At 44.9% G+C, this 25,617-nt stretch overlaps 1 protein-coding gene across 1 annotated transcript in view; it reads left to right on the top strand.

Annotated features, from left to right (window-relative positions):
• The window catches only part of PREP (prolyl endopeptidase), a 574,937-nt gene that overhangs the window by 523,623 nt on the left and 25,697 nt on the right, over positions 1–25,617 (top strand). Inside the window, exon 13 of the mRNA XM_069235420.1 lies at positions 20,796–20,927. Within this exon, the coding sequence (XP_069091521.1) occupies positions 20,796–20,927 (132 nt within the window). The remainder of the gene's footprint in view (positions 1–20,795; positions 20,928–25,617) is intronic.

Genomic DNA, 25,617 nt, shown 5'->3' with positions numbered 1-25,617 from the left:
GTAAAAGACTTGGCAGCCATGTATTTTAGCCATTTCGTTTTGGTTTCAGTCTATGACCGATATGATGTTGAAAGAGAGAAGAAGGTACACCATTGACTACATGTTTGAAAAATAAGTGACAAATATTTGAAAAGTGCGACATACTGATTTCTTTGGGTCTGATTCTGTCATCGTAAGATTTTCAGAGCCCAGTCTTGGTAAATATGGAGGAGAGTAAGGCAGAGAATCGTATCCCCCCTGACTATTCAGATTAAAGTCCCTTCCTAGACATGGAAAGCACATACACTTTTGGCAGTTCACCAGAAGGGTGTTTCTTGAACTCTTTATGGCAGTATTCAGGAAGGCTGCAGAAGCATAGGAACTACTTATGCAGCTAAATTTCGGAGGAAGCCAAAATCAAATCTCTTCACTGAGATTTAAACAGAAAACAAGACTCTTGATCCCATACTCTTTCATTTAGGCTGTAAGAATGGCTTGGAAAAACATAATCCCCTACTAAATCAAACCTTTCTTTCTACCCCACACCACAATATGGTGCTGTAGGCATCTTCAATGAAGACAAAGCCCCATGCTTTCTCATGCTGACAGGAGATATACAAACATTTACTCTCTATGGAGGAAAAACTTCACTTCTTGTAGTTTGGCACTTAAGCAAGAGACTGCACTGTTTTCTGGCAGATGTCAAATCTTGCAGTATGATGATTCCAGTAACAAAAGAGAGGATATCTTCAGTCAGCTATTAGTTGGATTAGAGGTTGCCAAACAAATTAGATAGGACCGACCACAATCATTGTGAAAGTATTGTTAATGGAATCAGGTTGTCTCTTCTACGGGCGTGCCTGGATGTGTTTCACAAGTCTCATTTGTGAGATGCAAGCCTAGTTCTTTGAAATATTGATTGACAGCTGAAGACTCTTTAGTGAGACAAATTACTGGAGATGTTCAAGTAGAGAAAGGTAATGGCTCAAGCTCTGTGAATGACCTCTCCCTCAAAATATTCCAACAGCAGTATGGAAAATATTGCTGGTATAGTCACCTGTAGAATAGACTAAGAGAGCTGAAAAATCCTACCCCCTATTTTCTCCCATAAATATGTAAAGGAGCTAGTGTAGGTGGTCATAGCCAACTGCAATCCTTTTCATACTCCGCTAATCCAGCAACATTAACAACTCTTAATTCCTTGATAAGGAAGGATTATGATTTCTAAATTGGAGGAGGGTTGGTAGAATTTTCCCAGAGTAGGGGTAGGAGATTAGTTTGCACTTGTAACCAGATGATATAGTCCTGGAATTCCACTCTCCTTTTCCAGATGAATTTGACACATCTAGCAGCAGATTCCTTACCTTTAAATTTCCCTCGGTGTCATACTGGTTCCGGGAGATTTGTTTGTGAACAGTACCCCTGCAGACCGGTAAGTGGTGTCGATCGGCTTTGAGTGCATCGTCCGCATCAGAAGTGACGTCGGCATCACCTTTGTAGGTGCCACCTTGGCATGCTGACGTCTGTTCTTTTCTTCCCGCACCAGTTAGCACTGATCTGGAAAAGAGCTACCTCATTTTGTGACAGGATTTTTTTGACGTTTTGTCGACTTGTGTTTTTTTAGGTTTTTCCTCCTGACGTGTTGAGGATTTCTTTGAGGAAGATAGGTTTTAAACCTTGTGGCACCTGTCACTGTGCCATGTTGGTGCTGTGTGTCTGTGGTGTCTAGAGCACGGCCATGACTCCAAGTCGTGCCAGGCCATGTCACCGAGGGCTTTGAGGGAGCGGTCCCTAAAACTGCTAGTGGCCCGGCAGGCGACTCCCCAGAGGTCTTGGTCCTGGTTGAGGGGGAAGGTCCTGGGACCGCTCCAGGAGCCCTAAGTCCTCTTTGTCTCCCTCAAAATGTTCAGGGCATTCAGGTAAGAGGCTCAAGAAGTCAAAGGGTGTTTCATCTTCTCCTCATCCGTCGGCCCTCCTGATGAAGGAATCTCGACATTCAAGGAATGGCTCTGCGGAGCCTGTGCCTGCGATCGCTTCATGCCTCCCCACTTTTTTTCAGGGAGCCATAGCAATCCCTGCGCAACCTAAAGAATTTTATGAAGGTATGCGCCTCATTTTTGTGTGGGCCGACCCCTCTGGGGCACATTCGGGCCCCACTTGGTCAGAGGGGGCCCCATCTGGTTTTGCGGCTTTGGTTTTGATGGGGCCCCATGGATCCCATCAAGGATCTGGAATGGTGCCGGTCGTGCCAACGTGACCTTCCCCTACACCAGTCTCGACGCCGATGCTGCTGGCACCTACCCCATTCGGATCCCTGAATTCGACACAGAATCGAAGCGGAGAGGACCCATGTGACCTAAGTTAGTGTCTCAACCTTATTTGAAAGGGTCACTGGACCCTTTGGAATACCAGTCTGAAGGTCAGGATATGGACTGGTGTAAGAAATAGGGTGATGACAGCGGACTGGACATGTCTCCAGATACCGACATTCTTCTTCCCCCTGCAATGGCTACAGCGTAGGGAGCTACATATGCTATGGTGGTGAAGAGGGCAGCTGAGGTCCTGGACCTTGAGTTACCCTCCATGGCTTTCAAGTCTAACATTTTGGTGGAAGTGCTACAGCTGGGAACTTCCTCTTCTGAACCTCTGCTCAATTTCAATGAAGCACTGATATGTCCTACTTGTAACCTGGTCTAAGCCCATCACTGGAGTTTCTGTGAACAGGACGATTGCCTGCCACTATTGCCCCACCCCAGGGGACCCAAATTTCCACTCCTTACATCCCACCCTGGAAATCTTGGGGGTCCAGGCTTCCACTTCTTATGGCACATTCCCTGCCGCACCCCCAGACAGAGAATCGAGAAGGCTGGATAGCTTTGGTAAGATAATGTTTTCTTCCACCAGCCTTGCATTGTAGTTAGTGAACACTGCATGCTTGTTGGGCTGCTATTCATGCACACTGTGGGACGTGGTTTTCCTCATGCTGCCACAGGTCCCGGGGGAGGCCTGGGGCATTCTCTCTCAAGTGGTCAAGGACAGAAGAGACGCACCCAAGTTCACTATTGGCTGTGGTTTAGACACAGCCAACTCAATGGGCAGAGCGGTTTCCACATTGTGGGTGCTCAGGTGGCACACCTGGCTGAAACATCTGGCCGTTCAGGTGATGTCCCGCTTTCCCTCATGGACATGCCCTTTGATGACATGCTCTTCGGAGACAAAGCAGACTCGGCGCTGGAGCGCTTTAGGAACTTGTGTGCAATGGCCAAGTCCTTAAGCCTCTCAGCTGTTCGCATCAACCCCAGTCTGCCTTTCCCTCTGTTCAACCTCACCAGCCTTTTCCCAGGCACTGTCCCGCACACGCTTCTCGCCTGTGATGGTGCGGTTCATACCAACCTCGTGGATCAGGTAGCCAGTGGTCTACTGCAACCACCACGCCCCAGGCAACTACAGCCTCTAAGCCCTCCTAATCTTGCCCTTCAAGCTCATAGGGGTCCAGTTGGTGGCAGAATCATCCATCATCCACTGCCAGTCCATAGCATAAGACAGGTGCGTCTTACAGATCATTCGGACGGGCTACTACCTCGCCTTCACATCAACTCCTCCCTCCGTACCTCCATTTTACAACCTGCTGATGGAGGATCATCAGGTCTCGCTCTGCGAGAAAGTTTCTTTGGCCAAGGGAGCCATAGAAAGGGTTCCAGGGCCAGAAGTAGGCTGTGGTAGCTACTCCCACTACTTTCTGGTCCCCATAAAGGACAACGGTTGTTGCTCTATCCTAGATCTCTGAGTCCTGAGGAGAAATTGAAGATGCTCACATTGGCTCAGGTCTTGTCTACCCTGGATCCGAGACTGGAAGGTAGGGTTGGACTTTCAGAACACAGACTTTACTTGAGGTTCACGCTAGGCCATGAGCATTTCCAATTTACCATGCTCCCCTGTTGCCTTACCAGCACCCCTCGTGTGTTCACCAAAGTGATGGCAGTTGTCGTAGCTCATCTGCACAAGTTAGGGGTTTCAGTCTTCCCCCACCTCGATGACTGGCTGTTAAAAGTGGGCTCACCCCAGGCTGTCATCTCCCACCTCCAGACTACTGCATTCGCTAGGGTTCACTATAAACGTGTGAAAGTCACACTTAACTCTCTATCAGACCCTCTGTTTCATCGGAGCTGTTCTGGACACAGTGGAGTCTCGGGCCTATCCTCCCGAGCGGCGAGTCCAGGATGTTCAGGCTATGATACTGATGTTTCAGCCCCTCTCCTGGATTTCATTGAGAATGACTCTGAGGCTGCTGGGCCCCATGGCCTCCTGCATCCTGCATCCTGCTGATGACACATGCCAGATGGCATATGCGGGCTTTGCAGTGGGACCTGAAGTTCCAGTGGGCGCAGCATCAGGGGAATCTCTCTGGTATGGTCCAGATCTAGGGGGTACTGCGCAAGATCTGCAGTGGTCGCTTTTGAACCACGATTGGGTCAGATGCAGATTCCTCTCCCTTACCCAGCCAGATCGACAAAAGTGACAGATGTGTCATTCCTGGGATGGGGTGGTCACATGGGTGAGGAGAAGATCATAGGCAGCTGGACTCCATTGGAGTCCAGGATGCATATCAATCTTTTGCAGCTCAGGGCGATCTGTCTAGCATTGAAAACATTACTTTCCTCTCTCAAAGTTAAAGTGGTGCAGGTGTTCACAGACAACCCCGCCGCCATGTGGCACTGCAACAAGCAGGGCGGGGTGGGGTCATGGACCCTTTGTCAGGAGGCTCTGCGCTTCTGGACATGGATGGAACATCCAGGCATATCCCTGTGGTTCAACATCTGGTGGACTAATTGAACGCCAGAGCAGACAAACTCAGCCTTCAATGTCTGGTCGATCACGAATGACGTCTCCATCCGGAGGTGGTGCAAGGCAGTGGGGAGAGCCTTGGTTAGATCTGTTCAAATCTGCAGAAAACCTGCAATGTCAGCTGTTTTGCCCTTCCAAGGAGCTACGCGCTCTGCAACGCTTTTTGTTTCTATTGGAACTCTGGCATCCCATATGCCTTTCCACCAATACCACTTCTGCCAGGGTTCTCAAAAAGATAAACAATGACTGGGCCCAAGTAATTCTTGTAGCTCTGGACTGGGCACAAAGGGTATGGTATCCTGAGCTTTTGAGCATGGCCATCGATCCTCCACTCAGACTGCCTCTTTGGGAGGGTCTTCTGACTCAGCAGCATGGGACGGTTCTCCACGCAAACCGTGTCCTGTCTCTGACTTGCGTTGAGATTGAGCTGCAACACTTGACAGCTTTTGACCTCCTGCCCGAAGTCTGCAACATTATCTTGCCAACCAGGAATCCCTCCACCTCCAACAAAATGGTATATGCCTGTTGTTGGAACAAATTTGTGGCATGGTGTACAAACAAGTATGTCCTTCTATCTGAAGTCCTTTTGTTTTGTTCTTTCTCTCACCCACCAGGGTACTGCTTTGGGCACCCTCACGGGTTACTTGTCTGCCATCTCTGCTTTCCTGAGATTACCTGACCAACCCTGTGTTTTTTTTTTTTTTTTTTTTTAAAGTCTCCTATTGTTGGTAGTTTCTTGGAGGATCTTACCCATATGTTTTCTCCTTCTCAATTCATATTGCCCCAATGGGATTTGAGCTTAGTTCTTACTTTCCTGATGTGTGCTTTTGAGCCATTTTACAGCTGTCCACTTCGGCTTCTTACTCTGAAGACAGCCTTCCTGAGCTGCAGACTCTTTCCTCGAAGCCACCTTTCATTTCCATCCATCCTGACAAGGTGGTGTTTTGTACCAGGGCTTTTACTAAAGTGCTCACCCTCCTTTCAGGTAGGCCAGTCCATCACCTTGCCTACTTTTTTCCTGCCCACACATCCTTCTAAGGAAAAGGAGAGACTCCATCGCCTGGATCCAAAAAGAGCATTGGCATTCTATCTTGATTGTACCAAAAAGTTCCAGTTGGATGATTAACTCTTTGTGGGCTATGTGGATGCCCCAGTCGCCCACTCAATTTTTTAATAAATCTGTGCAATGCCCCTGGAACTTGGCCCACCCAGGGGCAAAATTAAAAGCAAGCGCAGGAGAGCACGCTTCCTTTTAAAAAAAAAAATATTTACAGCTACATTTGCGAAGAGGAATTGCTTTTTTGCCCTTGCCAGGTCCCAGGGAGACCCCTGGACCAAGGCTAGGGGGTTAGGGTAAACATACCCTGTTCCCTTTTCTTTCAGTTTTTTTTTTTTTTTTAAACTCGACTGAAGCAGCGTCCTAAAAGGGTTGCCAACACTTCCTGGTTGAAGATCAGATCACTGCACGAGATCAGGGGTAATTGCAAAGTGATTGCGACCCTAGGTATACAAATTTAGATTTCCTTCAGTTTCTTTTCAACTATTGAACACATTTACATCAAATAACAAAAAGCTTAATCTGAGGATCAAAAGCGACCTTTCTGTCAAATTTGGTGTAATTCTGTCCAGTGGTTCAGCAGCAGACTTGTCTAAATAGTCTATGGGAATTAACATGGGAAATGCACTTTTGTTTTTACCCACAACCCCCCTTTTTCTCGTTTTCCACTTGACAGATCACCCCAAAATGTTCTATGCACAAGACCCTTGGGCATACGTTTTTTGGGAATATTTCGTGAAGATTCATCTAACGGCACCAAAGATTTAGCATAGTCAAAAAATGCTTTTTCAGTGGAAACTATGTCCTAGCTATAACTTCGTACTGTCGACCGCCAGTAGATAATGTATGTGTGTTTAATTTCAGTTTTTTTTTTCCAGATTACAAGAGGCTATAGACTGACTAAATAAGAGAGTAATCCATTAGAAATACGATGTCAATCATGAAACTGATACTTTGTAGCCCCAGGTTGTTATCTAGTGACAATAGAATTGGGCTTGCATAAAAGTTATGAATAGGGACAGAAGTACAGAAAAACAGAAAGTGAAGCAAAACAGAAACAGGCATGTTAGGTGAGCTGAAACAAAACAAGGGAAGTAAAAAAGAAGAGGGAGATGACTCGCACAGACAATATTAAAGGAAGAGGGAAAGCAAGGGTATTGGAAGTGTGGGTGAGATTAAAGGAGAAACTAAGAAGCTGACCAGTTGGAACTTATGTTTATTGCCCCCTTCAGAAGTGCGAATTAAGTTATCTGATTATTAAGAAATAAAATATTTGAGTAACAAATTACTGACATTGATTCTAAAATCAATAACGAGACATGTCCATCTGAACACACACACACACTAAAAAACAAAACACTTTAATTAAAAAACATTCCAAAAACGTCAGGCTATAAACATTCAAACTGTTTTATGTCAAGCCACCCTGAAACTAAGGCTCTCATTACAACCCTGGCGGACGGCGGTATTTTGGAGAAAAGTACTGCCAACAGCCTGGCGGTACCTTTCCCCAAAATATGACATTGGCTGTATAGCTCATGCCAAACCGCCAATGTACCACTCCATCAGCCAGGACGGTAACAGCCGCTGGGCCGGAGACTTCAGCCTCCAGCCAGGCGATCGTCACTGTCCCACTCGTGGGATTATGACCCTTGCCACCGCCATGGTTTTCGTGGCTTCCTTACTGCCACGAAACCATGGCGGTAGGCACTATCAGTGACTGAATCTCTTCCCTGTCACTGATAGGGGTCTTCCACGCCCCCCTACCCCTCCCAGAGCCTACCCCCACCAACCCCCTCCCACTCCAGACCCCCCACGACATACATGCACCATTATACACACACTCAGAACCACATTCACCCACGCATGCATACATCCATTCACACACACATCCACACACACTGACATAAACACAAGCACACACGCATTCACACAACACAACATACACGCACTCACACATCCACACATGCATACACATACCACACGCAACGCACACCCACATTTATGCACATACAGACACACACACACAACACCCCTCCCCTGTCGGAGCACCAGACTTACCTGATTGCAGGGGGTCCTTTGGCAGGAGACGGGATGGAGCGCTGATGCCAGCAGCAGCGTCTGCCAGCAGAACACCACCAGGCCGTATCATGGATCATGCAGTAGTATACTGCCATGGCGCTGTCCACCGCCATGAACTTAGCTGGAATTCCGCCATCCTTCTGGCGGAATTCCGGCTACGGTCGTAATATGGCTGTCGGCTGGTAGCCACGGTGACAGTCTTTTGGCGGTGGTAGGTGGTTTTTACTGTCACTGTCATAATGAGGGCCTAAGTGTTTAATGCTTGACAAGAAATACTGCTGGCATAGCACACTAGAAGGTGATGGGTATTTGTGTGGGTCAAAATAAAAGATCACATTACAATAACGGTATGCTGGTGCATTCCCCGAAATGGCCCTTCAAATATTACTTGCTATGGCATCTCCAACAGTGGCACTATAAGCTTCTCTCACACACTTTACACAAGTCTGGTGCAGAACAAAATTCTCTAGTACGCAAAAAAACAGGAATGGCACAGACAGCAATAATGCCATTTTCCCTCCAACAGAAAACAGGTACAACAGGGGAAGTAGCAATGCAAGCTTTTCCCACACACAAAATAGGCACACCGCCGCTGTTCTGAAACTTTTGACTTCTGTGGGCCCCCACGGACCATTTAGGAATGCGACTATCTTCACTGAATCGTTACTAAAATCCGGGGACCCCCTCAGTCTTTAATGGAAGGGACTCTGCCCTACGCGATTTCTATGATTTGAACAATACACAGAAATACAGAAACAAGTATACACGAAATGGATACACAAATAATGAAATGTTGTATTTAATTCACAAACAAATATATAAAAATATACATTTCAATTGTAATGAGAAAGTTAAAGCTTTTTGAAATTTGATTTTCCTTCTAAAAGACAAATCAATATACCTAACTCTAGCCTATCACTCCATCTTCTTTTCTCCTAATGCATGCTCTTTTTTGGTACTTCGTTTGAGGCCACCCATTGCTCATACTATTTTTTGTTTGGTATACTTGAACTACTCCAACGAATCAAGCTAATGTTACCAACTTAATTTTAGCTTTCAATCTCAGATTCTTTCACACATACAGGGTGTACACATTTTTTTTTTAATTTTACATTTTGTTTTTTATTTATATACTTTTACTAATCTGCTAATATAATTTAGTTTTCTATGCAGTTGCAGGCCCCTGGGGTGAGTCTGCAGACCACAGATTAAGACCACTGTGTATAGTGTGTACAAAAGTAACACAAAACCTAAATCCTATATAGAACGGGTATAGCACCTCAGAACTATGTCAAATCTGGGAGCAGTGACTTCTGTGGGAGGTCTTCTGACCCCAATAGTGTATATATGAAGTTGTTGGGTGCAAGGGATTTGTTACAGCACCTATCTGTCCCTGCCCCAACAGGGTAGAAGCTGGGGACTACACCAAGGTCTCTAAGAATCAAATGTGGATTCTCATGGATACTTCTGAACTTAGACTATTGCCCAGGCGCCAAACTCAATCCAGATATGTTTCACATCAGTGTTCCAGTGCCCTGCAAAATTGCAGTCTATGATTGAACTATTAATTCAGTGCAAATCATAAAATTCCTAAGTATTGCATTTTATGATCAAACCTCTGTTTTGCCCGAGTGGGCATATATTATGTCACTGTGTCTTAAATACTGTTACAGTCAATGCAATGTGGACTGTAAAATCATGGTTCGATCATAAATTGCAATCTCAGTGAATTTTATGATTTGCACTAAAATCACTGCTTTCCACAATTGAGAAGTATTTATCATAAGATGTAATAATTTGAATTTGATGCTATGCCTTAAGATCATTGTCATTTAAACTTTATTTCAACATAGTGTGAAAACATATTTATATTTATTTTGGGGAACCACTTAAGTAATTTATATTTGCACATTAAGAGTGATCATATGAAAATATCATCTTTGTGCACATAGCATGCATTGGGTTTAAAGTTTTGTGAAAGTAGTCCGAAATGCTGCTTGTTTAACTCAACTTTCAAGCATGTCGCTACACAAACAGCATTTTGTCTGTTTGTTGCACAGTCACTTTAAATATGGTCAAGAAGTTGTTTATCTGTACTCATGATCAAGGAGAGAAATCTCGAAAAACGTGTTGGGTAACGTGGTGCCATCAGAATAAATCACTTATCAATCACTGTGCAGTGCTCATGCTGTGTGTTCTTTCTAAAGCTGGAACATACTATGTGGATGTGATATCTGGGTTTTTACAATCCCGGTTCACAAGCCACCACTAACAGCCAACGGGTATCATGGAATTGGTTGTTTAGAAATATAAATATATGTGGATTCCTCACCTTTTGAGTACTCCCATTGGGCCAGCATTTAAAGGATTTTTTTTCTTTCTAGCTCTCCACATCGAGGACGTTACAGTGGAACGGCTCTGCACACGACTCCGTCTGTCATCGGAGACATAAGAAGATTTTGCCAGCTTGCTGAAATGAGTTCCCTTTTTTCCACCCCTTTGGTGCTAACGTTTTTCTCCCTCTCTGTGTGGTTACACTGTTTCGAGGGAGTTAATTGTCAAAGTTTTGTTTGTGCGACAATGTCTCCACCGAAGAAGTCAGGTTTCAAACCATGTCGAGAGTGTGAAGGTCCCATGTCAGTCACTGACCCGCACGAAAACTGCCTCAGGTGCCTAAATTCGGATCACGACTTCGGGGGATGCTCTTCATGTCAGAGCATGAACCCCGAGGCACTAAAAGAAAGGGAGGCAATGTTGTTCTTGGCGAAAGCTAAAAGGGAGAAGCGGGGCAGTCGTAGAACCAGGCCTTGAGAGGAGTCGTCATCCCACAGGTCTTCGAAGTCGCACAAGAAGCAGCGTCATCGTAGTTCACGTGTCGTTCACCCCGAGATACCACCCCTCGGTCTTTGTCTCTGGCTTCAAAGTACCAGCTTCGAAGTCCAGCACCGTTCGACTTGGTGACTGAGTCCCACTCTACCTCCTCTACAACCGAAGTCGCCTGAAGCGTCACCGGCGCCATCTTTGGTGGAGAGTTCGGCGTCACCTAAAGTCATGTGGTGCAGTTCTCTCCTGTGACTCCACTGGATCAGGAGATTTAAGAGCAGGCGACAGGTCAGGTTCAGCCTCTGCAGCAGGAGCAAGAATATCCGTCCTTTCTGGCCCCAGGCATAAATCCTGCTAACTTCTTAAATGCTGTGTTTAGCATTTTTAATAGAGCTATGGCCCCGTCTGGTGGGCCTCTGGGCCCCGCAGGTCCATTGGCATTCTCTGTGGGAGGTTTCTCAGCGCCGTATACGCAAGCTCTTTTCATGCCTATGGCTCCGTATCCTTGGACTGTAACGGCGCAGAGAAAAACACCATTACCATCCGAGGAGTTATTGGCACCACCAGTGCCGATTCTGATATTGGATAGATCTTGTCCGGTGTCAAGTCATTCTACTCCTGCCAGGAGTAAGGTCCAGACGCCGACCCCAGGTTCGCCGGCACCACAGCAGATTTCATCGACACCAGCACATTCTCTTTCAGCTCCGCAGCAGGAATCCAGGCTGAGATCCAGGAGGGAATCCTTGAGGCTCTTAGAGGAGCAACAGTATTTGGAGGACCAACTCTTCAGGACTTTGAAAAAGGGGAGATTCTGATGCCTTCCCAGGAGTTAGAATTCATTGAGGTGGCGAGTGGTTTTGACGGGTTCCCCTGAATGGGAGTTATTATCCCCGGGGGCACACCCCTCTCGGAGGTTACCTCATGTCAGGGGGTAGTTAGGAAGGCAGCAGAACTTCTGGACTTACCACTGCCCACAACAGAATTAAAATCGAGCATTTTAGAAGAGGTTCACCATTCTTCTTCTGCGGCATCAGTACCCATGCTGCCATTCAATGAGGCTTTGTTGGAGCCAATCCTAGATCTGTGGCAGAAACCGGTTTACTCCTGCAGTTTCGAAATCCATTGCCATGGTATATAGGGCAGCACCAGGGGATTCTCAGTTTCTGAGCCAACATCCCATACCTGAAAGCTGGTGCTACAAAGCTTCATGCCCTTTGAGGTCTGCACTTGGTTCCTTTCCCATGACGCCTACTGACAGGAAGTCGAAGCGGATGGAGCAGTCGGCAAAAAGGATCTTTTCATCTGGAAGAATGGCATTGAAATCAGTCAATGCCACTTGCCTATTGGGCGGGTACATTCATGCACGTATGGATTCAGCCAAAGAGGTCATCCCAAAACTGCCGTAGGATGTGCAGACATTGTTTTGTTGATCTCTTCCAGGACAGTGTGGTGGCAGCAAAGTAGGTTATACAATCAGGCCTAGATGCGGCAGACTCTGTTGGTAGGGCCATGGTGGCTTCAATCGCCAACAGAAGGCATGCATGACTGAGAGGATCGGGGTTCTCTCCTGAAATGCAGTCCACGTTAAGAGTTTCCATTCGATGGATCCAGGTTGTTTGGGGCCAAGGCAAATTCGGCCTTAGAGAGGTTGAAGGACAGTAAGGCCACTACCAAGTCCTTGGGTCTTCAGACAATTTCCATGACCTATAGACCTGTGTTCACGTAGGTTCAGGGGGTTTGGACGCAGCTCCTCCTTTCGTGGGAGGCAGCGCTTCCAACAACAGCAGTCTGCCAACCCCCTCTATAGATTCTACAGAGGTTGTGGTAGAGCTAAGCAAAGTGGTGCTCTCCACCAGCCTTCCTCCTCCTCCACTTCAACCTCCTCTGCTAAACTTTCAGAGAAACAACCCTAGTTGTCCTACCCTTCACAAGCATGTGTTACCCATACGGGGGAGGTTGATTCATTTCCTTCATGAGTGGAAGGCAATAACAGACAGTTGGGTGTTAGGCATTGTAGGAAATGGGTATGCCCTTCTCTTCCAGGAGTATCTCTCTCCCCAACAAAGTTTTTGTTCGGAAGAGCATCTGCTGCTGCTGCAGCAGGACGTACAAAGTCTTCTTTTAAAGGGCATGGTGGAGTTGGTTCCAGAGCAGAAAGGGGTGTCAAGGTATTTTCTGATCCCCAAAGAGGATGGTTGTTTACGGCTGATCCTAGACCTGAGGATTCTGAATTGGTTTCTCAGACTAGCACAGGTGCTTTTTGCACTGGACAAAGAAGACTGGGTAGTTTCCATAGACTTGCAGGATGTGTATTTTCATATTCCCATCCTCCAGTCGCGCAGGAAGTATCTCCGGTTCATGGTAGAGTCGCAGCATTACTAGTTTGCAGTCCTTCTGTTTGGTCTTACTTCTGCACCTTAGATCATCACAAAGGAGATGGCAGTGGTGGCTGCCCATCTCAGGCAGTGCGGAGTACCAGTATTCCTTTACCTGGGCCATTGGTTTCTCAAAGCCAGATATCCAGAGTTGGTGCAGCATCACTTGCTGTTGACAATGCACCTGTTCTTCCACCTGAGGTTTTCCATCAGTGTCCTCAAATCTCACCTGGAGCCCTCTCAGCCCAACCTGTTCATAGGGGCGGTACTGGACATCACAGCAAATCGTGCCTTTCCTCCTCACAGAGGGTCAAGACATTTTGGCTAGGATTCCAATGATTCAGAAGGGAGCGCTTGTTACAGTTTTGAAAGTCTTACGTCTTCTCGGTCTGTTCGCTTCCTGCATTCTGTTGGTCACTAATGCACGCTGGCACATGAAGGGCCCTCCAGTGGTGCCTCCGCAAGCAGTGGTTTCAACAGAATCTCCAGAAGCACTGCAACAGATCTTCAGTGGTGGTCTGTGGACGGCAACCTAACTCAAGGGAGGCAGTTTTGCCTACTACATCCGGTGTCCATAGTGATGAAGGATGCTTCCACTCTAGGGTGGGGAGCTCATCTGGGGGGATTTGGAGGTGAAAGGTCTTTGTTCTCCGAAAGAACAGATGTTTCATATCAATCTGTTGGAGTTGCAGGCGATGTGTCTTGCTCTCATGGCCTTCCTCCCTCCCATTTGTGGTCAATCGGTACAGGTCTTGACAGACAACACTACCTCGATGTGTTACATCAACAAACAGGAAGAAGTAGGGTTGTATCTTCTCTGCAGAGAGGCTCTACAACTCTGGTCCTGGTCTCAGGACCATCAGATTTGCATAGTAGCAAACCATTTGAGTTCCCACCGTATGTGCAGACAGTCTCAGCTGGCATTTTTCAGCTGACCACAATTGGCGACTTCATCTGGAGGTGGTTCTCCAGTTCTTCCAGCTATGGGGGATGCCTCAAATAGACCTGTCTGCCACTCTCGAGAACGTGCACTGCCTGCACTGTTCTGCAGCCTCATAGTATCCGATGCAGGGAACGATAGGGGACGCGTTTCAGTTGGGCTGGAGCAACCGGCTGCTTTAAGCATTTCCTCCATACTCTTGATTCCTCGAGTTCTGAGGAAGATTCGCCAAGATCAGCCCAAGTTATATTGTTGGTCTGGATTGGACAATAAGGGTGTGGTACACGGACTTCCTTCAGCTTTCACTGTGCCCTCTGCTCTGTTCCTCTCACAGGTCATTCCTCCTCTTGCTGTCTCAGGAGCAGGTTCTACACCCCCACCTCCAGAGCCTGCACCTACATGCCTAGAAATTGAAGGGGGCAACCTGAATTCCTTTTCTCTCCCCCCCCCGTCTGTGCTGATGGAAGGGCCAAGTTTGCCAAATGGTTTGAGGACCGACATGTGGACCCTTTAAAGGCCCACTTATCCAATGTTGTGCAATTTGCTCTTTCCTTGGCACAGCAAAGTTGTGCAGTTGTGACAGTGAATGGACTGTGGACATTTATTTGTTTACCTGAACAACCCTCTTTGTTTGAGTTACCTATAGTTTTAAGGCTTCTTAAGGGGTTGACTTATATGTATACTCCCACTCCGTTTATAATGCTGCAGTGGGATTTAAATTTAGTTTTAACATACCTAATGGGTACACCGTTTGAACCGTTACATAGTAGCCCATTGAGGCTCCTTATGTTGAAAACTGTTTTTCTCATAGCGATCACGTCGGCTACCTGCAAGCTCTGGGTGTAAACACCCGTTTACCACTTTCCATGCCAACAAGGTGGTTTTGAGAACCAGGGCGGCTTTGCTGTCAAAGCTAGTTACTCCTTTTCATTTGGGGCAGTCCATCATCATTCCGTCATTTTATCATCCCTCCAAGGAGAAGGAAAGGCTGCATCGTCGAGAGCCAAAGAGAGGGTTGAGCTTCTACATGGACAGAACAAGCAAATTTAGGACGGACGATCATCTGTTTGTCGACCCCGTGGGCAAAATGAAGGGCAAAGCCATGCACAAAAGAATGTTTTCAAGGTGGGTCATTCTTTGCATTAAAATATGTTATGCGCTGGCAAAGAAAGATCCTCCTGAGGGCATTAGGGCTCATTCGAGCAGAGCGAAGGCTACTACTTTGGCTAGGGGTGTACCAGTTGTTGACATTTGCAGGGCAGCAACTTGGACTTCCCTCCACACTTTCGCAAAACATTACTGCTTGGACTCAGAAGTGAAGATGGATGGCCATTATGCCTGTTCGGTCCTACAGGATTTCCTGATATAGGCAGATAGGCACCCACCTCCCAGTGAGGGACTGCTTTGGGACTCTATTCAAAGGGTGAGGAATCCACAAGTAGAAGTGTCCGACAAGAGTACAAGTTATTTATCTTGGGTAGCGCTTTTTCTGTAGGATACAGTATTTACCTGTGGATTCCTCACTGACCCACCCAACGCCCCTCCTCCCCCATTGCCTGTCTGAATATACTAAGAAGGAAATTGTTGTGTATATTTTGTAAATGTTGCAAATTGTATATACAGAATGTATGTATATATATATATATATATATATATATATATATATATATATATATATATATATATATATATATATAAATTACTGAGTTGTGTTTGCCCATGCTGTCTTTGCGATGTTGGTGTTCACCCTGTCGCCTTGAAGCACAAAAGATTGGGTGAAACTGACCTCAGCATGCCGGCGAGGACTTCTTATGCCTTTGATGATGTCAGATGGAGGTGCATGCTGAGCCGTTCCATTGTGACGTCCTCGTCAACGTGCAGAGCTAGAAAGAAAAACAATTCTGTTAAATGCAGTCACAATGGGAGTATTCAAAAGCTGAGGAATCCACAGGTGTATCCGTAGGTATGGTATCGAGCAGAAAAAGTGTTACCGAAGGTAAGTAACTTTTTAATATATCCACTTAAAAAAAACAAAGGTTACATGGACGTTATAGTTAGCCTCACATTTTAAACGTACAAAACCATAGAAATTAACCTGTTATAGTTATTTCAAGTAACTATTTATCGTACCCTAAGATAACTATAACACGTGCCCCTGCCATGAGACCAATCCGCTATAACCACCCAGCCTTTGGCCATGCTTGACAGGTGGTTGGCCGCAGGGCTTGTGGCCAGTTCTCTTTAACCACCCAACCCTGCACCACGCATGGCCTTCGGCCTTGCCCAGCGGGGGTTGGCCAACCTCCTATAACCACCCAACCCCTCCATCAAGGTTTGCAGATAAACTTTCAAAGTGAAAATGCAGAGAAAAAATGCAATGCCTTCACCATATGCAAGAAATTTGGATGATTAGTACTTTACAGAAGTGGAGCTTCAACTTGGGCACCTGTTTTTTTTTAATAGATTTAAAGGCTTAGCATTGAGGTTTAATTTCTGTGAAACAAGCATCATGCCAGAATGAATCCTGTCTTACGTATTTCTCCAAGTAAAGATCAGCATCGTGTGCAGAATGTCTACCCAACTGGAATACTTTTTACTGGCTGATTGGCAAGTGCTCGCTCGTCGGGTAAATGTATAGTGCCTCGCCAACACTACAGCTGCCTAAATATCTCGGGCGACCTTGTGTATTTGTAACTTTGCCAATGTGATTGTTCATTGAGCCTCTCCATCAGGTGGAACCGCAGAGAAAACCCAGTTTGATGATTTGTACTTTACGGAAAAAAGTGATTACTTGTTAATGGGAGAGACCGCAATGGGAGCCTCAAGCCCCTTGCAGCCCAGTTTGTTAATGGGGGGAGCCTAAAAGCCCCTGCATTCCCATCCGGCTCTCTGCTTCCTGCGGGAGCCAGCATTGCTCCAACACGCAGGGAGCTTGTGTAAATGCAGCTCCCTGCATGCAGGAGCAGTAGTTTCATCTCTTTCCCTGTCCGCATAACAGCAGGCAGGGAAAGAGATGAAAACTCCTCTCCCTGCAAGCACTAGCAGTTTTAATGCTGCCACTTGCTGGAAGCAAAGATGTGTTTTCTTTTGCTTGGTGGGAGCTGTCATTGCTCCCTCCAAGAAAAAGAAAACAGCTACTTTCCGAGGGTGGGCACCTCAAAAGGAAGCAGGAGCTGGCCCTGGGAGGTGGCGTTCCCTAGGGTCATAAAAGGCTCCAGGACGGGGGCTGAACAGCCCCCTCATATGTTATACATGGGCCGTCCCCAGGGTGGTGGTCTCTGGGCCCCCCTCCATGTTCTCACAAATGTTTGTGGCCTTGGGGAGGTGGTGGTCCCCTGGGCGGGGGGGGGGGGTCTGTGTGCACCCTCTTTTTAAAATTGTAGGGGGGGCGCATCCCCCTGTTTATTTTTTAAATATAGCCCTGCAGAAATTGTGGTCCTTGGAGCTCCAGGAGGTGGGGGAGTTCTGCACGGCCTCCCACATGATTGAATTGCTAAAGCCTGGCGAGATGGTGGTCCCTGGGGCCCAGGGGGGGTCCGCACGCCTCTCCACACATTCATATATTGGCAAAGCCCCAGGTGAATATATGCTCATTTTGCCGTGAGTTTAAACAATATATATATATATATTTTTTTTTTACTTCAAATAAATGCTTAGCTCTCCAAGAGACTTTATTTTCCTAGTTAATGGTCACCAGAGTTTCCCATCACCTACGCATTTCTACTCTGTCTTGATCACGGTCCGTGTGAGTAAATAAATTGTAGGAATTTTGCCTCTCTCTCTCTCTCTCTCTCTCCCTCTCTCTCTCTCTCTCTCTCTCTCTCTCTCTCTCTCTCTCTCCCCCTCCCCTATGCTCCACCTCCGCTGCATTCTGCTTCTACTGCCCCTGCACTGCGCGCGCTCTCTCTCTCTCTCTCTCTCTCTCTCTCTCTCTCTCTCTCTCTCTCTCTCTCTCTCTCTCTCTCTCATATTAAACTGTGCATGTCATATATATGGTTTATGCCATGGCATTTTTTCATGTACACTTTTTCAGGTGTCCTTGTTTTGTCGTGGCTCCATTACTAGCTTGCGTATAGATCACTGCTGTAGCTAATTATTGTGTCCCTACATATTTAATTAGAAGACTCACAAAGGTCAAAATGCTTCGGTGTCAGCTACAGGAACTTTAATAATGTGACTTCAAATCTGCGTCCCTTCTGTTGGTTTTCATGAAACTCCAGAGTGATGTTCAAAGGCCTAATATTTATGCACAGCCTATAGAATCCAATGCATAGACCTGGTTTGGTGCTGTGTACCCAGTTGTTATCTATAGTCCGCTAATGCAGGCCTAACATCCTTCAGAGTATTATGAGAAAGGCTTATAAATAAACAACTCGATGAGGCAGTTCTCTAATGAAGAAATAGCACCACGATGGCACCTACGAATAAGAGGGGATATACTTTCTCCTCCAGTGATGACAGCTTTTGAGTCTGCTTTCCTGGAACTAGAGAGGTCTCTCATTTTGTTCAAGGACGTCCTGGAAATGCTTCTAGTAGTTAGAAAAATATCTACAAAGGCAGCCTACTCTAGTCATTCATAAAGTATGGCAAGGTGATGTTTAGCTGGAGTTGTGATACTTGATGCTGGTGCTATTCTGTTTGTAGCACTTCCCGGAATGAGTTAAACAGTAAAAGGCTATTTGTCCTTAAAGGAGCCTGCTTAGGCATCTTCATTTATGCAACCCATCATTTCTATATTCCTAAAATGATGTCAGAACTTGTTCTCGCTTCTTCAGGGAAGATGTGTGGTTGACCCTTGTAGACAATTCTGAATTGAGTTGGTCCCGTAAACAAGCATTAAATAGACACCTCGGTGTAATGCTCGCTCTCCCTGCCTACACGTTCAATAAAACATTTGAAATGAAGAAGAACGTGTCCTTGTCTATTCCGCGTGCATATCCTTTATAGGATCTGAATATGGGTCTAGCAATCCTAATCAGCCCTCCTTTTGGAAAACGAATGCCACTTCATAGAGCATCTCACTTTCAAAACCACTTTTCTGCAAGCAGAACTTCAGGCTTTTTCGGTCTTCAATCCTTTCATATCTTTTCCAACAGATAAAAAGGATTGCGAGGGCAAACCCACGTTCATGCGCGTGGTTTTGGGGTTTCAACGCTCTGATTGGATGTCTTCTATCATTTTTCACTGCTTCGTATACCTTAAACACGGAGGAAAGATAATGGCAACCTCCAGACCATTTGATGTATGTCAATAGCTTTACAGAGACTCCTGGGCAAGCGGTCCCAGGATTGCGTTGTCTCTGCCAGGGCGGAGAAGGGATGATCGGTGCACTTACAGGAAGTTGTTGTAGATTTTGCCAGACCACACTGATTGATGCCTCATCCTTCATTTGTGCATCTGAATAAAGTATGTTTTTTAAACTGTCAGGTATTGAAGTGTCTTGTTTTGGAGCTTGGCCTTTGAGAGGCTTTACCAATAGCGCTGCTGTCACCCATGGGTAGGGGCTTTTGGAGTGGAACATCGAACAGTTCGTATTTCGTGAGTTCGACACTGTTTGATTCAGCTGTAATCTCTTTTCTCAAACTGGAGAAAAAAGAACTACATTTCAACTTGCCCTGGATAGCCTTAATTGTAGTAAGCAGAAATACAGAATAACGCCTCTTCAGTAAGCTTTGAAATTGTCTACTGCCGCTGTAGTTTTCCTACCAGGATTGTTCTACTTTCCAAAACTCGAAATGTGGATTCTGCTTTTGAGAAGGCGTTGGACGAGGTGAGGTATCTGATGAGGGTGCAGTTTGTTGAGGGTTGACTTTACTTTTGATACCACTGAAATCCGCATTTATTTTGCAAAACAAAAAAGAGGAAAATCACAGAGTGGATTCTGATGCCAACCTCCGCTGCTGACTGTTCCACTGGAAATGTGGGTTATTAAATGGCGTTAAAGAGCTGGTTGAATTTTTTTTTTTTTGAAAGGAAATAAAGACTTTGTGAATTATTCTATGTCCTGTCATTAATAAATTACAATGTTACTCCAGGCGTCTCTCAGACTATCTTCTTTTGGAGTAAGACATGGTTGTGCATAGAAGCAAAATGGCAGCTAGTTTCCAGGTAAATTTTAGTTTATGGATAATAGTGCTGCGGCGAAAGCCGCAGTAGGCTTTTGTAACCCTCAACTATGAAAGAGACCAAGATCAACATTGAAGACCCTTTCCTAAATGACCAGCAAAATTACAAATCGATTTTTTTTTCTCACATTGTGTGCCATTTCAATGTAGGTTTTCTTTCTGTTACCGTGAACCGATGGATTTAGTTACCTATAAGACAATCTCGGATCTTAATGTTCCAAAGGCTCAATTTTTACAGACTTCGCTTTCAGCAGCAAAGAATGTGTGTTTATAAAAGCTTAAAGTACAAGGCTTTTAGCAAGACTGGCAAATGGTAACTGCTCAGGATCCTTACCAATTCCTCCGTCCATCTCAATCAGATGTATTATTTAGTGCTGCTGAAAGCATCCGTTATCTGCAGAACCATCATGTGATATCTATCTGCATGCCCTTTATTGCTCTGAAGGCAGTCAATAATTGAGGTAAAAATCCTTCCAAACGAATCAGCAGTACATGTGCGTGCAGGAACAAAAGTAAGGTGTGCGAAGGTGGACAAACTAATATGGTTTGTGTATTCTTTGCCTTTTTAGGTGGAAGCCTGGGCAAAAAACAAAACTGCTTTGATGATTTCCAGTGTGCTGCGGAATACCTTGCCAAAGAAGGGTACTCTTGCCCTAAGAAGATAACTATCAATGGAGGTTCAAACGGAGGCCTTCTCGTGGGTATGAACTGCTTATTTTTTTTTCTATTCCAACATTCTTCTCTTGTGTTAAGTGTAATTGCATTTTCTTATTTGTAAAATGTTGTACCTAGACGGTGCTCATTGCACTTCAATACATAACATCACAGGGGTGGTCAAAATAATGTCAGGATCGAATTTTCTTATTACAGCCTTCTAAAGTTGGGATTACAGTTAAGTTATTTGTACTCGTTTTATACTACACCAGAATACCCATGACAGCTTGTGGCATTCATTAGTGATCTGCAGATTTCTAAGAGGGAAAAGCTAGTCCACATAAGCTCCTGGGATTCCCCAAGATTGGCCATTCAAGGGCTAGTGATAGTAGTCTGAAAACAGGGTTCCATTGTGATTGGTCATAGGAAGAGCAGTCAGATTTTCCAAGTCTACTACAAGAAAGAGGTGGTTGTGCTTACAGGTTCGCACATCCTAAGTACACGTAAAACAATTGTTGGGGGAAAGATGCATCTTATAATCTTGTGCAATGTCCATCAGGGTCCATGATGGTATTCACACCCAACCACCAAGGGTGTGGCTGTCCCAACTTGAAGTCCAGTCAGGACTGAACAAATTTATTTTAAAAAACCAAGGCATACCAAAGTAGTCCACAAAGTCTATAGTGTGTAAAGCAAGTCAAATAAGAGTTCCAAACATGTCTTGTTGCTGGTTAGGACTTATTCTTCCCAAGACACGATGAGTCCATTAACAACAGCTGACACGTTTCATCATCAAGACTTTGTCAAGGCTGTGAAAATTAATACGTGAAAGAGAATTCACTGAAATGGAATGACGATAACAGGGAATCATAGAAAATATTAGGGTTCAGGAAAATCCAATATTAGTTTAAAAAAATGTTATCTTTACTCACAGTATTTGAGTGACGCCCAAGAAACGGGGTTATTTAGAAACAAACAAAAAATTATTTGCCCTCTTATTTCCGAGTTTCCAAATCTACAGCGTGTTTTAGCAGATCTGATCAACTGCTTTCCAACCACTTAAGTAGGACTGTACATTCATGTCTACCTGATTGGTTGATCTGCATCTAATGAGATTATGTGAAGCTTTCCAGTTCGTTAGCCTGGCAGCCCATTAAAGCCACTGATAACTCACTCTTTCTTTCCTTCGTTGCTGTGGTACGTCTCAAAGATGGTGGACTGCCACTGAAATCTCATGCTATAGTCCCTCGACACAAAAAAAGGAATTTGCCTCTGCCACTCATCCCAATCAAGTTAATGCAGAAAAAAGCAGTCTTACTTATAACAGCAATTACATGAAAGGTGCTATATCATCAAGGTACTAGTAATAAAGTTTTCACAGAGGAGCCTACTGAATAATTATAATGATTAGTGCAGTCCTGTTGGTGAGGGATTGTAAGGCTACTCCACCCCAACCCCTCCCAATACAGTATATGTAGAAAGGGAATTAAAGGACTAGGGCAGTGGTGTTCATGATGTTATTAAAAGGGTAAATTTGAGTTGGGTCTCCTTTTCATCGTCATAGATAGTGGCACGGTACATAGCAAAAAACAGGCGCAAGAGACCAACTGACTGGTATCGTTCCTCATCATCAGGTGGTCTGATGGGCCGCATAAGCAAAACCTGAAGCTTACCTATGCTTCAGTATTCTGAGAGAATGAGTCACTTGAGCAAGTTTGAGTCTGAAAGTTGAAATAAGAGATCTCTTAATTGGCAGTGTGTTCTGCACCCCATAGGGTGTAAGTTTGAGAATGGTGTGGCCTGGAAAGGGTGCTGACAAATTGGGACAACACTAGAAAAGGATTCAAAGATTTGGACAGAACTAGAGAGCCATCAGTGGATGCTCACTTGGGGTGGATTGATTCTCTTTCCTTTCCTGTAGACAGGATGGCTCCAGACTAGACAGGTGGTAAGAAACCCAGGGCCCACATAGGACAATAGTTAGTGAGCAAGACGTGGTGCACCCCTAGAACAAATAGCCCTTTTGGTGGCATATGTACCTTTTTAGTCCCTTAGCATTTGCTTCAGATGGATCATGTCCCCAATCTTCTAGACTGGCCAGGCCCTAGTCTATATGTCCTATAGGTCTCCATCATAGTTATCCAGTCCCTTGTTTTGGATTACCTAGGAGTGAACAGAAGGAAGTATTTTGTTCAGCGGGATACACAGACCTACTCGCGCTTCCATACAGGGCTGCTGCCACTTCACCTAGTGCTGTCTGCTCTCAGTGTTAGGAATCAAGTCCTCAGGTCTTTGTTCTCGTGGAAAAGCATCCCAGACCCACTTTTGTAAATCAGCGAAGGAGTGTTAGTATAGTGATTTGCCGTTGGTGATCTTTTGGAAACATATTATGGATGCTGTGTGCTGGATGCTCAGTGTTCTACAAATGCTGGATTGAAAAGAAAACTTCCAGGGTGTGTACCCCACTGCATCATTTTGTTTGGACCATTAGCATACTCATGTTTACCATCACATGATGCACCACCCTAGGACTCTTGATACTTGGGACTAGGAGCCGTGACCTGACTCATGGCTCTAATGGGGTACAGGAAAGTGGCTGATATTGTAAGAGACAGGTCGGTCTTTAGAGGGTATAGGTGTGACAGGGTTTTACGACAAGCATCTTGTTGGAAATTAAGTGGTTTGCAGAAAATATGTTTTGACTACTGATTTAAAGAGAGCAGTTTGGTGGCAGATGCGTAGTGGGTAGAGTAACATTCTAGTTGTTGGACACAGCGTCATTGACTAAGTTAATCTGAAAATGAGGGCTCAGTCACCTGAAATGTAGCAAAGTCAGATGGTGAGTAAAACACTGAATAGCACTGATTTGTACTAAAACAGTATTTTTTTTATCGAATATCTCTAAAAGTGCAATATTCTGTTCACGTAAATAGTAGTTTAGTTCTTTTTTGGTATTCCTGTTGATACAAGGAAAATGTCATCATTTGGAGGAAAGATAATTTTGTTTTGGAATGGTGACCTGCAGATAAACATGCCATGTTGATTTGATTGCTGAAAGACAACCCAAGAGTAGGACTTGTATTAACGTAGACGTTTGGTGGTCAAGATGGAGAATTAGATTTCACAACCATGGAACTGGTAACCAAAAAGAGAGAATTATATTTTATCAACATGGAATATGTATCAATAAATATATTAATGCCTACATTAAAGTTTGAGCGACAGAGTTATCTCCCTTCTGTGCCAAGGCAGCAGATAAAATTCCAATACATTTTGAGTGCCCTCCCATGAATGTTGGGCACCAGTGAGAAATATACTATTGTCTGCATCACGTGGTGAATCTTCTTGCACCAAATGTTGTTACCAAAACAGCCAGACCCACACATTGGGGTTATATAGTGCACACACAATCCTACTCTCCCTTACCTACTGGGATGTACTTCCCATCATGGTTAGCAATTACGCTTACCTTCTTATGAAAATCTGCTACCTTTTTCATAGCAATCTTTGATGGAGCAAACCATAAGGGACCTGTTCTACTCAACCAATCCAGGACTAACGATTCCTTCACTGATGTAGATTGCAAACATAACAGTGCAAGACTGAAAATGCAGCATTGTGGAGATGCACAGGTGTTAAAGGTTACACAACATAAAGTTAACCTTCTTAATGCTTGTTTGAAATTTGGCGCCCTAAGCAGTCGGAGACCAAGAGGCTCATTTTACAATTTAGCAAGGTAACTGGTTGCATATATTGTCATCCGTTCTTTTTGTGCCGAAACAAGTGCATGTTACTTTGTTTTAAATCTGCATTTTGTGTGTTTGCATTAAGGGAATATCCACAAATCTGGTTTGCAGTTGTTGTGCAAGAGCCTAAAAGTTATACTCGGTTATAAACAATTGGTAAAGGAGGCTGATTTGACGATTCTATAGATATTTAGGGACATATCAGACATAGGTGACCAATCCATTATATTACATTTAAGATAAGGTTTCAGTAAAGAGATAGATGTTTGGCATTGGCTTCTTACATGTTTAAAATCACTTCTTTTAACAAGTCAGTTGATGCATAAATTCATTGCTTCTTTCCTTTCTGTCACGTCTTCTTTATCATTCCTGTCTCCTTCTTTCTGACCTCCCCTTGTCTTCTTTCACTCTCTTTACTTCCTTCGTTTTTTGTCATATTTTGAGTCAATGAATTTCAACTCACATGCTACAACTATGCAGATGACACAAAAATACTCCTTAAACTGGAAAGCCCCAAAGACATTGGAAACTCAAATATTTTTAGTTGCCTCAGAGCCGTTGATCACGGGATGGCATAGAGCCATCCCTAATTGAATGCTTCCAAACGGAAATACTCACATGTGGCGATTGGAAAAGTTACGACCCACTCTGCGCCAGGCCCGACAATCTGTGGTCACCTCTTAAAGTAAGCAAGGAACCTTGGCATTACCATGGACTTCAAGTTAACAATGAACACCCAAGTGACAAATTAGCAAGATCAAGCTTCATCACCATGAAAACTCTGTCACATCTTCCCCCACCTGGGATTTCCACACAAGGTCCAGGCTACTATCTCTCTTGTACTGTCTATCCTTGATTACACCAATGGCCTTTACTGTAGATCCTCTCTATCAATTATGAAAAGACTACAAAGGATTCAGAACTCTGCTGCCAGACTACTCGTACATGTAAAGCCACAAGCCCACATCTTCCCTGCTTTGAGAGCCCTACA

This window comes from Pleurodeles waltl, chromosome 5 (genome assembly GCF_031143425.1).
Source record: "Pleurodeles waltl isolate 20211129_DDA chromosome 5, aPleWal1.hap1.20221129, whole genome shotgun sequence".
Classification (NCBI taxonomy): domain Eukaryota; kingdom Metazoa; phylum Chordata; class Amphibia; order Caudata; family Salamandridae; genus Pleurodeles; species Pleurodeles waltl.
Note: the sequence above shows the minus strand (reverse complement) of the source record. Positions and strands in the feature narration are given on the sequence as shown.